Raw genomic sequence first — 13153 nt, forward strand, 5'->3', positions numbered from 1 at the left:
TTACATGAATGGTCTTTTGCACACATGATTCATTGCACTAATTGGCTTCGATTTACCCTGGATTGTCTCCTTAATGCTTTAGTTGAATCCGGCAAATTAATCCTCGAATTGTATCATCACGTTTGGGGTACTGATAGTGGAGACCACGATACAGATGTGTACGTGCACAGTAACGAATTAAATACGTGCGTGGTCCGGTATATACCACGCACGCATTAACTGCAGCAGCAGTCATTCAATAAGACGACCCCCAAAATGGACAGGGCGCATGCATACAGCCTAGAGGGGGTACTGGTATTGATATGCTCACGATGCATATGCGATGTATGCAGTAGGACACCCTTTTTCGACACTGATGCATGTAGCAATCACAGGCCGTGCGAAACCACTTTTCACTCGACGCTTTGCCAACCGCAGTACAGGAAGTCTATGCCAATGCGTGATTTGTTGAATGCCAACTTACACAAAGGATTTTGTAATGCTTTGCTGAAAAGGGGACCGAGAGTAACACGACGACTTGAGCAAAATGGCGACTTATAAAAGCCGACTTAGAAATAAAAAATTCAATGGAAATGCATTACGGACAATCGGGACTTTAGTCAGACGGCCGACTTGAGCGATTTGACGAGTTGTACGATGTCGGTTTAGCCGGAGTTTACTGTATATTCATTATTCTAGCTTCTAAATCTGAATTTTGATAATTTTTGCCTGTACAATGTATTGTAAGCTGCATACAGCCGCGTGACTATCGACTGGTATTTGGCTCCAGGGTCACATATAGAAAAACAAATCTTTTGCTTTGCATTTTGTGATGGTAAAATTAGTCCATGTCCAGGGAAAAAATACACTAAAAGTGACCAAAAGATATCACGGATCTTGTGTAAAAAAGTTCAAAAGTTGTAATACCTTTGCCCGTTCCCGTTGGATCACCACCTTGAATCTGTAAATGAAATACAATCATTTAAAGTGACTTAAAAATAAAAAGGGGGGGGGGGGTATCTTTTCAAGTCCTGATGTAATTTAGCTTCCAAAAGAAAGTTACTATATATTGCCCGTCCTTGTTTCAAGCATGGAGAAATAAAATATAAGAGAGTTTACAAAAGTTTTTGTGTACTAGGGGGAACAGCTAATAGGAATAGCCATTGTGACATTTTAAAATAAAAAAAATCATTTTAGAGGGGTTCAATTATTTCTATTTTGTATGCTATATGTGTCTTTTATAATGTTTTAACGTGACTCTCTTGTGGATCCCAGCACTTTACGAGAAAAAAAAATTCGATATTGATATTTCCCTGAAACATTTTCACTTCAACGATCTTGCTGGGAAGTCAAGGGGTGGTTGCAGCCAAGCAACTAAGATACTGATAACACACAGGCAACTTGTTGACAAGCGAGGGCCTCCCTTCTCACCTTACAGCCATCCTTTCCTTGCTATTTTCACTTGAATAAGGTTGCTTGGAAGTCAAGAGATGGTTGCAGCAAAGCAACTAAGATACTGATAACACACAGGCAACTTGTTGACAAGCGAGGGCCTCCCTTCTCCCCTTATACAGGGTGAGTAAAAAAAAGCGGAACCCGAACCCCAACAAGTATATTTCAAATAAAAAAAAAATATGTAGCAACAAAAATAATACTGATTGGAAAGCCAATTTCATAAGCTACTTTTAGATGGAAAAATTACTGAAATTGGTCAATCCGTTCAAAGAATATCACCATTTAAACTCAATGACCCCAAAATGGAAACACAGACGAGTTCAACATCTTGGCAGGAGTCATGCAGGGCGATACCCTCGCCCCATTCATATTCATCGTTATTCTTGACTTTGCCCTCAGACGAGCTATAAGCGGACACGAGGTAGATCTTGGATTCACACTGATACCAAGGAGATCGAGCCGCTATCCCGCAGTCGCCCTGACTGACCTCGACTTTGCGGATGACATCAGCCTCCTCTCTAACTCCACTTCCCAGGCACAGGAGCTTCTGACACGTGTGGAGATGGAATGTAGCCGGGTGGGTCTCTCACTCAATGCCAGAAAGACAAAGGTGGTCACTTACAACGTCCCAGACCATGCATCCCTTACTACCCTAGAGGGCCGCCCTCTCAAGGAAGTCAGCGACTTCAAGTATCTAGGATCATGGGTCGACTCCTCTGAGCACGACATCCGCATTAGGAAAGCCCTTGCCTGGAAGGCTCTACATGGGATGAAAACCATATGGAGCTCTAACATGTCAAGGGATGTCAAGATCAGTTTCTTCCAGGCCACGGTGGAGTCCATCATGCTATATGGATGTGAGTGCTGGACCTTAACAACGACCCTTCAGAAGTCCCTCGACGGTTGTTACACCAGAATGTTGGGGAGGGTGCTCAACATCGACTGGAGAAACCACGTGTCTAATAACACCCTTTACGGCATGCTACCTAGGATCTCACAGAAGATCGCATACAGGCGGATGGGCATGGCAGGGCACTGCTGCAGACACCCTGAGCTACCAGCAAGCCGTCTGGTGCTGTGGGAACCGACTCATGGGGTGAAGCGGAGGGGAAGACAGAGGACGAGCTATGTCGGGGTTCTGAGGAGAGATGCCGGGACTGAGACCACAACAGAGTTGGCTGCTTGTATAAAGGATAGGGAGGATTGGAAACGCCGCAGGGGATCCCACCTGCGGGCGACATGATGACCCCAAAATCTGTCTCGTCCAAAAAAATGCGATTTCAACAATCGTCGTCACAATTGTCTTCAAACATCACCAGCGATAAAATCTCAGTTTAAAAGTTAAAAATATTCAACAAAATCCTTTATAAGGCCTGTCTTTTAAAAAAGGTGGATTTTATAATTCATATTGATTGCCTAATCAGGGTTGTTTATAAAGATATTATGTACTACAGTTGTTGAAACAAGTATTCTGTGTCATTTTCTTTGTTGTTCCAAATAGTCAAAACACACAATAAATTGCTTTTTTTTTTGGATGAGACAGGTTTTTAGGGTCATTGTGTTTAAATGGTGATATTCTTTGAACGGATTGAGCAATTTCATTAATTTTTTTGTCTAAAAGTAGCTTATGAAATTGGCTTTCCAGTCATTATTATTTTTGGTGCTACATATTTTATTAAATATGAAATATATTTTGGGGGTTTGGGTTCCACTTTTTTTTTCACTCACCCTGTAGCTATATTGCCAGTTGGTCAATGGACACTACTTAGACACATGACACAAGACGCATATGCACCAGACTGACAAAAACCTTTCCCTTCTGGGTCACTGTCAAATTCCCTGAGTTTTCCCTGACTGGAAAATGGAAATTCGTTTTGAAATTTTTCCCTGATTTCCAGAGTGGCTGGGAAGGACACTGTGACTCACCATGAAGTTTTTGATGGACCTGTGAAAGATCGTCCCCTTGTAGTAGCCCTTGGCAACTAACTTCAGGAAATTCTCACACGTCTTTTTCACCTGCAAGGAAAAGGGATATATCTCAACCGTCCGGATCATTGTCATCAGATTGAAATACAGGGTGGGTTAAAAAAAAAAGAAACCCAAATGTCGGGACTATTGTTTAGTGAAGTTCTGCATGTAGCACTTTGAAAATCTACGATCTGAAAGCCCAATTCATAAGCTTTTTTTTAATACAAGAATCATTCAAATCACTTATGTACTTTTCAAGTTACGGAGTTTTAAACACAACCACTGTTTTAGAGTTCTGTCCACGGATCACAAAAAGGTGTGTGTTCTATCAGCAAAACAAAAACAATTCACAGACATCCCTATGTGATTTGTTTTCGTTTTGCTGAAAGAACACTGAACTTTTTTGTGATCCGTGGACAGAACCTTAAAATGGTGGTTGTGTTTAAATTTCCGTAACTTGAAAAGTACATGAGTGATTAGAATGATTCTTGTACTAAAAGAAAGTTTATGAATTGGGCTTTTATATCCTAGATTTTGAAAATGCTACATGCAGAACTTTACTAAAACAATAGTCCTGACATTTGGGTTTCGTTTTTTTTTTACTCACCCTGTATTTGGGCAAAAGAGAAACGAGCAAGTTTAAGTCACAAGTGACAATCAGTCAGCGAGTCAGTCAGTCAGGTGAAGATGACTCCAGCAAAAGTATTTCAAGTTTCTAGATAACTTACTAAATCACAGTGTAGTTCCAGATTCAGCATTCCTTGACTTGTCACCAGTCGAACGTAGCCCTTCTTCTTGACTCTTTCATATCTGATGATATCCTCATCAATGATAGCTACATATGGAATCCAAAAGAAAGAAAAAGACATTTCATCACACTTTCTGCGGATACTCTAGTCATGGGTGCGGCATCAGATCAGAGGGGAGGGATGCAACGACAAATTTGCAAATAGTCCACTCGGTGCGGAAAGTATAATTTTTTCTATTTTGGTTACCTGGCTGCTGTGGATATTATCTAAAACTATCAAACAATAGGTGGTGCTATTCGTTGGGCTATACTTGCTGACGGACACATGATGTTGTCCACAGGGCAATGATTTTGCTGACCAAAACAAACAAGAAGGGATGGGGAGGAGGTAGAGGTGTCACACCCCCTACCAATGCATCTGACTCAAGGGACATTTGTTCTCCAACTAAAGAGAAAGGACAAAATCGGCATAAATCAATTCCACTTTTAAAACACGGTGTACGAATTTAAAATGTTCTCTAATTTCTCAACTTGCTCTGATCCCTTCAATTCAAATTTCAAAAATTCAGCCTCATTGCTGGGTAAACAGCGCCCTCTATACTCCATGCAGCTTGTCAGTTTGTTCCCATGGTTATAATGTTAAGACCCAATGCAAAAGCTCTCGACAAGACTTCGGATGGTGCCTGAATCTTGTGGTAATTGTGCTAGAAATTTCAACAGCAGAGGCCTTGCCTTACACCGCATAACGTAGCCACGGTGACAGTGACGAGTACCAGGTGTTACCAAGTGGTTACCATTTTACCTGCTTCATGGGATGTCTGTGGAGTCATTGCTGTTGAAGTGAAGCCGGCCGCTACCATGCCTGTACTGTAGTGGGCCTGAAATGTAACAAACCACTCTCTGTAAAGCTACGAAGATGTTGTCAATGCAGTAGTTTTGGTGGCTTTAATTTTCAAACAAGCTATGGCGATACCGATAGTGGAATAACAAAAACAAATTATGTTGCAAAGAGGAAATATGTATAATGACATATCGGTACATAAATGATTAGTTTAAAGTGTGTGTTTTACTTTTCGTTTGACTTTATTTCCTGGTAGATATTACATTATACTCACAGCATTCAGATGGTCTGCAGATTTCTTTTCGTCTTCTTTCTTTTCCTGAGCAAAAGATGAAAAATTGTAATCTTTAACAAAAAAACAAGGACCATTTTCTCATGTGACTGGTGCTGGTGCTATCTCATGTAACCCTAACCTTACCAACTCCATCAAAATCCATCTCTCCATTTTGGCAGATAAGCCATATTTACCAAATCCATGAAATCCACCAGCACCAGTGGTGGATTTCAATGGATTTGGTCCTGAAGCATTATGTAAAAGCAGAGTGAGTGATGGATTTTGATGGAATTGGTTTTCTACTTCGTAAAACTAAGTAGGGAGTTAAGGTTAAAGGAAGGAACACAGATACTGTACAATGTATATATATATAACAGTAACAGTATAATAAAAACATTAAAGCTATAGTCCATCATTTGTAATTTGTGCATTTTGTTCGTTTGAAGCAACAAAAGTGTTCAAAATCTAATGAAGGATACTGAACAACTAACCTGATGAAGTTTCAGCTAAGCTTCAGCTGTACATATCGAGAAAAACAGCATTCTAAGATCTCAATTTCAAATCAAAAGTTACTGAATCATGTTTTGAATTGTTTTGAATTGCAGCCATACGCGACGTAGCGCACTGATCCGACGAATTATAACAACCGCGCGCGCGTGTGCGTCGTTCCAATACTTGTTCGCGCTGCGCTGAATAACAAAACGAACTACTAATTAAAATTTTCCTACGGTGCTTCTTAAGAATCACCGTTGGAAATGCCTTCTTTCGTTGATTACTTCAAAATGACAGCTTCCCAGAAGGAATAATTTCACAGGGAGTTTAGTTCCCTTACTATCTTTCAACCAAGTTTGTTTTCAACAATAATTACGCCAGTTACTTTTCGGATGGCTGCAAATGATGGACTATAGCTTTAAGTGTCAGATTTGGTACAATTTGAGTTATTAGTTGCATCATATTTAAGTCAATCACAAGTCTACCGCAAGTCACCTGGACCTAACTTCACATGCCGTATTCCTACGATGAGTCGCAACTGCGACGCCTCCTGCTATTCATTTTACAGAACTGCAAGTGCGACGCATTGTAGGTGAATTTACAGCAAAACTCGGTGACTGTTATATGTATTTATTCAGCATACAGTAAATAGTCATCTGATATTCAACAAAGAGTTGTCGGATCTCCTCTCGAAAAGCTCTTAAAACGGAACACATAATGGCGGACGTGCGATGCAGGTTAAAAGGAAAACAAGCTTGTGATGGACTGTATAGCTACTTTGAAATTTCAACTGCAATATTCCGGACTGATGCATAATTACTTCAATGCATTTTCCATTTACAACTTTACACACATTGTCTCGGTCTTACAGTCTCGTTTATGTCATTTTTATGGCATAAAACTGGCTAAGAAAGGAACGCTACTTATTTTGCGATGACAACTAGACACGTCATAACTTACGACATGTTAAAGCCTTGTCAAGGAACTTAAGACGCGTTCAACACATCGCAAATTTCGTGAAATGGATCATACGGCGAGTTGCGACGTGTTACACGTCGTAACTCAGGATGTGACATGTCGCAGCCCCTCGTAAAATCGGGTGCTGGTCTCTAGTCAAGAGACAAACTAAACAAATGAAATGTGACACACGCATTTTGTTCCCTGTTACTAGCGACCTAACTTCTGATTGACTTATGAAGGATTAAAACTCTGGTATATCTAAAGCATTTACCATTATAATAATGTCGTCCAAGACTGAAAAATAATTGTTCCACTTACTGCTGGTTTGTAGTCCCTGTACAGTTCTTCCAGAATGTCTTTGGTTTCCGCGTTGGTAGATTTCATGAAATATTTGGCGCCCTCCCTTGCCTGTTTCTCACCTGCAAGCCAAAACAAGAGTCATAATTTAAAGGTCAAGCGACGAAATTGAATGAAGCGGGGTTTGAACCTGCGACCTCTGGTTTGCCGTTCAAGTGCTCTACCAACTGAGCCATCCAGCCCTCTGTTGGCGGGTCCTCATTTTTAGTCAATGTCTTTGTTTAAAGGGAAAATACAACATTTGCAAACATCAAAAAACAAAATGATCAAATTATCACGAAATCCCTCACTGGATTGTTAGGGACTGACAGTCTAAAACATCACTTAAACTCGTGGCTCCTGGTGTGCTGACATTTTCAAGAAAAACTGTATTTTTTCAACACTGGTCGGCCGACCAACGTTGGAGAAAACTGGCTATTTTTCAAAAACTGTTCTTAATGGTCCATATTTAGTTATTCTGACTATTCTTTGCAATTGATTACACACCTGTAAAGGGGTACAAGCCTGCTAGACTGATTCTCTGACCTTACAATTCCTCAAAGTGTATTAATTGCTCCGAGTTTCATCTTAAGTGGGGTCTGGAAACCAGACTACAAGAAAATGATAGGTTTTCTTGGTTTTTCCAGCATCTACAAGCCCAAAACGTATAACAAGTCAGTTTAACAATATTTTCTATAACATACTTATCCTCCAAATCCATATATTTCTGAAAATTGAAGCAAAAGCAAATGATGTACATTCCCTTTAAGGGGCGTTAGTCAGAAGCCATAAACCCGTATATGCCATGTAGCCAGGGATCACACCCTAAGTCATGATGCTAGCAACATTAGCAATGCTGCAAATCTAGGAAATAGCAAACGGGGATCACTCAGAGAGGATACAGCTTTTTATTACAAATTTTTAAAGAAACCACAAAGGTTGCAGCATTACACTTCATAGTTCATAACCAAGCAGTGTGCTTACTCTCAGTCTCCACTTTGAGGTTGTTCTGCACGTGATAGAAAGCGGTAATGTTGAACTTATCAAGGTTACTAGGATCTTGCAGTGTGATCAAATCTTTGCGTGTGAATGGCTCGTCCGTCAGCAGATCCTTCCAGTTCTTGGCCTTGATGTTGAGCTGATCGACAGCCTGAAATCAGAGAGAAAGTAATGATTAACTGAGTGAACGTGAAAAGATTTAAATAAGACACTGGAAAGCCAATTTTAAGAATCCATTGAAAATTTGTATGATCCATCCTTGAGCCATTTATCAGAACTCCCTTTTGTTGAAAATATTTTGTTCATTTTTTTCTTGAAAGCAAGACTAAGCAAGTCTAGTAAAGCTGGTCCCAGAGTGCAAACAATTCAATGCGATTGATTCCGAATGGCTATTGACTGGAAGTCTTTTCATGCATCTGGTCGACATTGGCCGGATTTATGGCCTCGTGGTTAAGGGCACTGAATTCGCCATCTGCGGATAATTCTGCGGGTTGTGGGTTCGAGTCAAGCCTAGGGTCATGGTGCGTGTGCCCGTAGGCAAGGCACTTTGTCACTCATTGCTTCTCCCCACCCAGGAGTAAATGGGCACCTGTGAGGGCAGTGTTGGTTATTGTGATTGAATTAGCTTCATTGCGCCTAACAGGCAGCATCGAGCTGTATACTCCCCGGGGAGCTGAGATGGTATTTGGAATGTTTCATTGGCCCAATGATCAGGGGAAATAATAATAATACTGTAAGCGCTGTGATTCAGTTCACTAATAAGAGCGTTCTTAAATGCCGATTATTGTTATTATTATTAAGGGAATAAATGTGTGCTCGAGAGGTTTTAATCACTCTGTTTAAGGGGTAATTATCAGCACCCAGACTCTAAGCAGTCTTAAACAGAGTGATTAATACCGACCGAGCACATATTTATTCCCATTCATAAATACCTTTTCGATAAAAAAAAATCAAGAAATTCGTTCAAAAAATCCCGATTTTGATCAACAAGTTCACTTCAGCTTTTTGAAACATCCCTCTAGCAAAATAATGGAGTGTTCAGCTGGCGAGTAAGATGTAAACAACCCTTTTATGGAGATTGACGCGCGCGTAGCACGTTCTGCGCGACATCGCGCAGAACGCACCTGGGGCGTTGCGTTTTGAATTTAGAACTATAAAAATCTGACTCACTGGTAGTGTTACGCATGCCTACGGGAGGATTGTGAACGTTCAACCAATGAAACGGTAAGAGGCACTGGATTTTTAGGAGTCCACATTTTATTGTGACACTGGAAAAGTGTCACAGCTAGCCATGTCTTTATCATCCGTTTAAGACCGGCCACGTGACGGGCTCTCAACCAATAGGAATGGCTAAACTGTCTGAGGTATTTATGAATATTATTTAGCCCATGACAGGGTGATCCTAGACGATAGCACTGCCCGACTCTCTTCACCGGACCTACAACCAGTCAAGTGAGTGTCAATACTTCAAGTCGGTCAGTGAGTCAGTCAGTAAGATGGGTACAAAAAAGACACTAGGCCGGCACTTTGGGACCAGCAGAAAAGAAAGAATTGTCCATAATTCTACAGCAAATTGGACATCATACAAAACCTGTCAAAATTTCTCAATATCCTTCTGAAGTTGGGAATTGGAAGCACATAGACAATTATTGACACTTCACTATTTTCGGAAGAAAACAATAAAATATCCTTATATTAAACAAAATAAAATAAGTTAATAGCATTAAAATTATGTGGAAAATTACCTCATATGAGAAGACATTGCCGGTGGGTTTGACAGCTACGATGTGTGTGTTTGCATTGAAGATTCTGTATGTCACTGGACAATGGTATTTACCTGATAGAAAAAAACAGAAGTTAAAATTTAAGTTGAATATGTCACGTGGAATTCTAATAAGAAGACCAGCAAAGACCATCCCAGCTACCTGCTATTGATATGAAGGAAGCTTCACATATCATAGCCCTTAGATCAGGAACTCGTGCGCGCACACACGCTTACACAGGCATAGAAGTGGGGTACTTCCTTTGTTCTCGTGTACTAAAATTTTGCAATGTCGCACACTAGTTTCAAAATGCTATTTAACCAGAATTAATTTCCTGGGCTGAAATTCAGACTTAATATCCCTTTTCTAAATCTCTTCCATTTGTGACGGATCGACCCACCTTGGAAATTCCTAGTTTTTGCGTTAAATCCATATATCTATTTCGTGAAAAACTTATGGGGTACCAAAACAGTACCCCGCAAGTCGATGGGCATTCCTTGTGGGGTACCTCCCATTGTTTCGGTACCCCATAAGGCAGTGGTTGTACATGCATATCATCATGCACAGAAGTGTAGAGGGTAGAAGACCGGGCAGACCAAGAGCCAACTGGAACTCTAACATTCGGAGACGGACAGGCAAAAGCATGGTGAAGCGTGTGCGGACTGCAACATATCGGGTGAGATGAAGGAGTCTAAACTCATCAAATAGTCTAACGGCCTCACAGCCACGGGAGTGACCTGACCTGACCTGACCTGACCTGACCTGACCTTATTACTATTATATTCAGCATACTGTGTGACTTACCGTTAGCATTCTTGTGGAAATTGAGCTTGATAAGCGCTTTGGTGTCCATAGCCTGATTTGGGGGGAAAAATGAAAATGGCAAAAACTCCTTACATGAAGATTATCTGGTTAATGTAGCTAAGTAAAACATATTTCTAAAGAGAGCAAGTTTGTCATAATAAATAATAAAAATAATAACTGGATTTATAGAGCGCCAAATTGCCGAAGGGTACGAGGTGCTAAACAAAGATTGAAAAAGCGAAAGAAGATACGAAAAGATGACAGCCAGCTACGATTTGGGGAAAAGGTGGGTCTAGCCTTAAGGACAAAACACTGATACAAATTCTGATGGGGATGGGTTAGTTATTCCATAACTGGGGGGCGGCAATGGAGAAGGCCCTGTCACCAGCCTGTTTACGTGACTTGTGGATAAACAAGGGACTCTCCCGCAGAAGAACGAAGGAAATAAGGACGGGTCTGGATTGTGAGAAGAGAGGAGAGATAATCTGGGGCAGGGATTTTAGTGAATTGTAAGTGTGAACCAATGTGCGGAACTGAATGCGTTGGGCGACTGGGAGCCAGTGTAGTTGTTTGAGCAGAGGAGAGGTATGGGCGTGTTTGGACATCTGAAAATTAAGCCTTGCATATCTATTTTGAAGTCTCGGAAGACGACATAAATTATGTCTTTCTTAGAGACACCGTTTAGTAGACAGCAGCAATAGTCCAGCTTTGACAGAATCAGTAACTTCATGATAATGTGACTTGCAGGGCTAGAACTCACCTCTCCAGTGATTGGGTTGGTTTTGTACTTCTTGATGTACGGCATAATGCTGATGAGGTCAAACATGACGCCATCTTTGGTGCAGTAAGGATGCTCAAAAGGCTGGAAGGATAAACTGCAGATAAAAGAGAACAGGATTCTTTGTTATTTAACAATATGATAATTTACTGAATATTTGTATGGAAAAATATTTGGGATTTTATGAAAATGTAAAAACTCTGTACTGGAAGGAAATATGGTACTTCTCAAACTTGGAATTGGATTATGCTCTAAACCTACCTGCAATGGTCGAATGGCAACCGCCGAAATGCCGCTTTCTCCCCGGTTTCTGTTTTATACAAAACCAATGACACACATTATGACTTTTAATGTTACAATTCACATCACTTATTACAGCTCAGATAGGAGATTTGGAAATTCTACTTTTGAATAAAACCATGCCAACAAATTAAAAGTGCAATCATGTCATATAATGTCTATTCATACATTAAATATAAAACTGCGGTACAAAAGAAGCAGCTGTAAGGGACACCATTACACATAGCTTGGAAAACAACAGCGCAAATGCTTATCGGGAATTCAACATATACATGTAGCGCTGGCATTTTTTCAATTTGTAGTCAGTGTTGTTCTGTTTCAAGTCAATCCTTTGAATGTCTGCTGCATGGTATTAGGCGAGTTTAATTCTCAACTGCGCCAAATATTTTATTGTGTAAAATGTTTTTCGTCATTCAAGTAGCGATGATAAACTGCCTTCAATTACCTAGTTTCTTGCCTCCGAAGAATGCTGTATATTCCTTGGATGTAATATACCTGGGAAAGGGATTATGAATTAATGAGCAAGATTACTTCGGGGGAAATATCTGCAAGAGGAAAGGTCAAGAGTTTTTTTTTTTTTTTTAAATGTAACAAGTTTATTTTGATAGTCCAAATACTGGGAAGGAACCTATTCACATTTATAAATCTGTATAGCGTATATATAGATCTCAAAGGATCCGTGGGGGGGGGGGGGGGGGGAGAGAGGGAGGGGACATCACACGGGGTAGTTGTGCGTCTCTTGACGGTCAACAAGGACTGATTAAAAAAAAATTGTCATTTTTTGTTTATGAAGGAGGTGGTCCCTGTTTTTCCTTTTCCCCCCCTTTTTTTTGGCCCAAGTTGCCAAGATTGCAATGTATGAATTACAAAGAAAGAGAAGAAAAAAGTAGGCGAGTGGGAAAAAGGAGGCGGGTGGGAAACGGAAGCGGAAAAGGAAACGGGGATGGCTATCGCTATCAACAAGATGAATCAATCTAACGTCTGTGAAGTACTACATGTATGCTCAAATTTCTTGGGTCAAAGTGCAAACAATTTTGGCACTTCAACCCGAAAATTTGAGCATACTTCACAACTCAGTACATATGTATTGGGAATAATAATTCCCAAGACTGAATTGATTCATTTAAGTGATAGCGCCCTCTAGCGCCGTGCAGCTTGACCTGCTGACTCGGACATCGATAGTGAATGTACTTTTGTTTTGTTTCTGTCGTCAACACTTACATCTTATCCGATTGATGCTGCCGTTTACCCATCTTTGTGTCTCAAAGAAAACGTTACCTATCTGACAAATAAATACTGGTTAAGAAGACGCTAAAACGTGATCAAATAAAGAATATTGTTCTATCAAGTTTGTGTTTACGATTTACAATGAACTCTGGCTGGTAGTCTAGCGCCCTCTTTCGTCAAGAAATCTTATATGGATATCCTGGGGCGGAGCTTCAGTGGAGATTCGTAA

The 13153-nt window shown here is 40.5% G+C and overlaps 1 protein-coding gene across 3 annotated transcripts in view; it reads right to left on the reverse strand.

Moving 5' to 3' along the window:
* LOC119730310 (RING-type E3 ubiquitin-protein ligase PPIL2-like) overlaps positions 1 to 13150 on the reverse strand; it is a 28311-nt gene extending 15161 nt beyond the window's left edge. Inside the window, exons 1-13 of one of the 3 annotated variants that reach the window (XM_038203138.1) lie at positions 12919 to 13055; positions 12143 to 12192; positions 11659 to 11707; positions 11380 to 11494; positions 10620 to 10671; positions 9798 to 9889; positions 8038 to 8203; positions 7036 to 7136; positions 5266 to 5310; positions 4953 to 5028; positions 4131 to 4237; positions 3361 to 3450; positions 907 to 940 (exon numbers count right to left, since the gene is read on the reverse strand). In XM_038203138.1, coding sequence (XP_038059066.1) covers positions 907 to 940; positions 3361 to 3450; positions 4131 to 4237; positions 4953 to 5028; positions 5266 to 5310; positions 7036 to 7136; positions 8038 to 8203; positions 9798 to 9889; positions 10620 to 10671; positions 11380 to 11494; positions 11659 to 11707; positions 12143 to 12192; positions 12919 to 12950 — 1009 coding nt within the window. In that variant the 5' untranslated portion in view covers positions 12951 to 13055. The other 2 variants (XM_038203139.1, XM_038203137.1) reach the window with 2 other exon arrangements.
* Between the last annotated feature and the right edge of the window lie 3 nt (positions 13151 to 13153).

Source organism: Patiria miniata, unplaced genomic scaffold (assembly GCF_015706575.1).
Source record: "Patiria miniata isolate m_02_andy unplaced genomic scaffold, ASM1570657v1 HiC_scaffold_22, whole genome shotgun sequence".
NCBI classification, from domain to species: Eukaryota; Metazoa; Echinodermata; class Asteroidea; order Valvatida; family Asterinidae; genus Patiria; species Patiria miniata.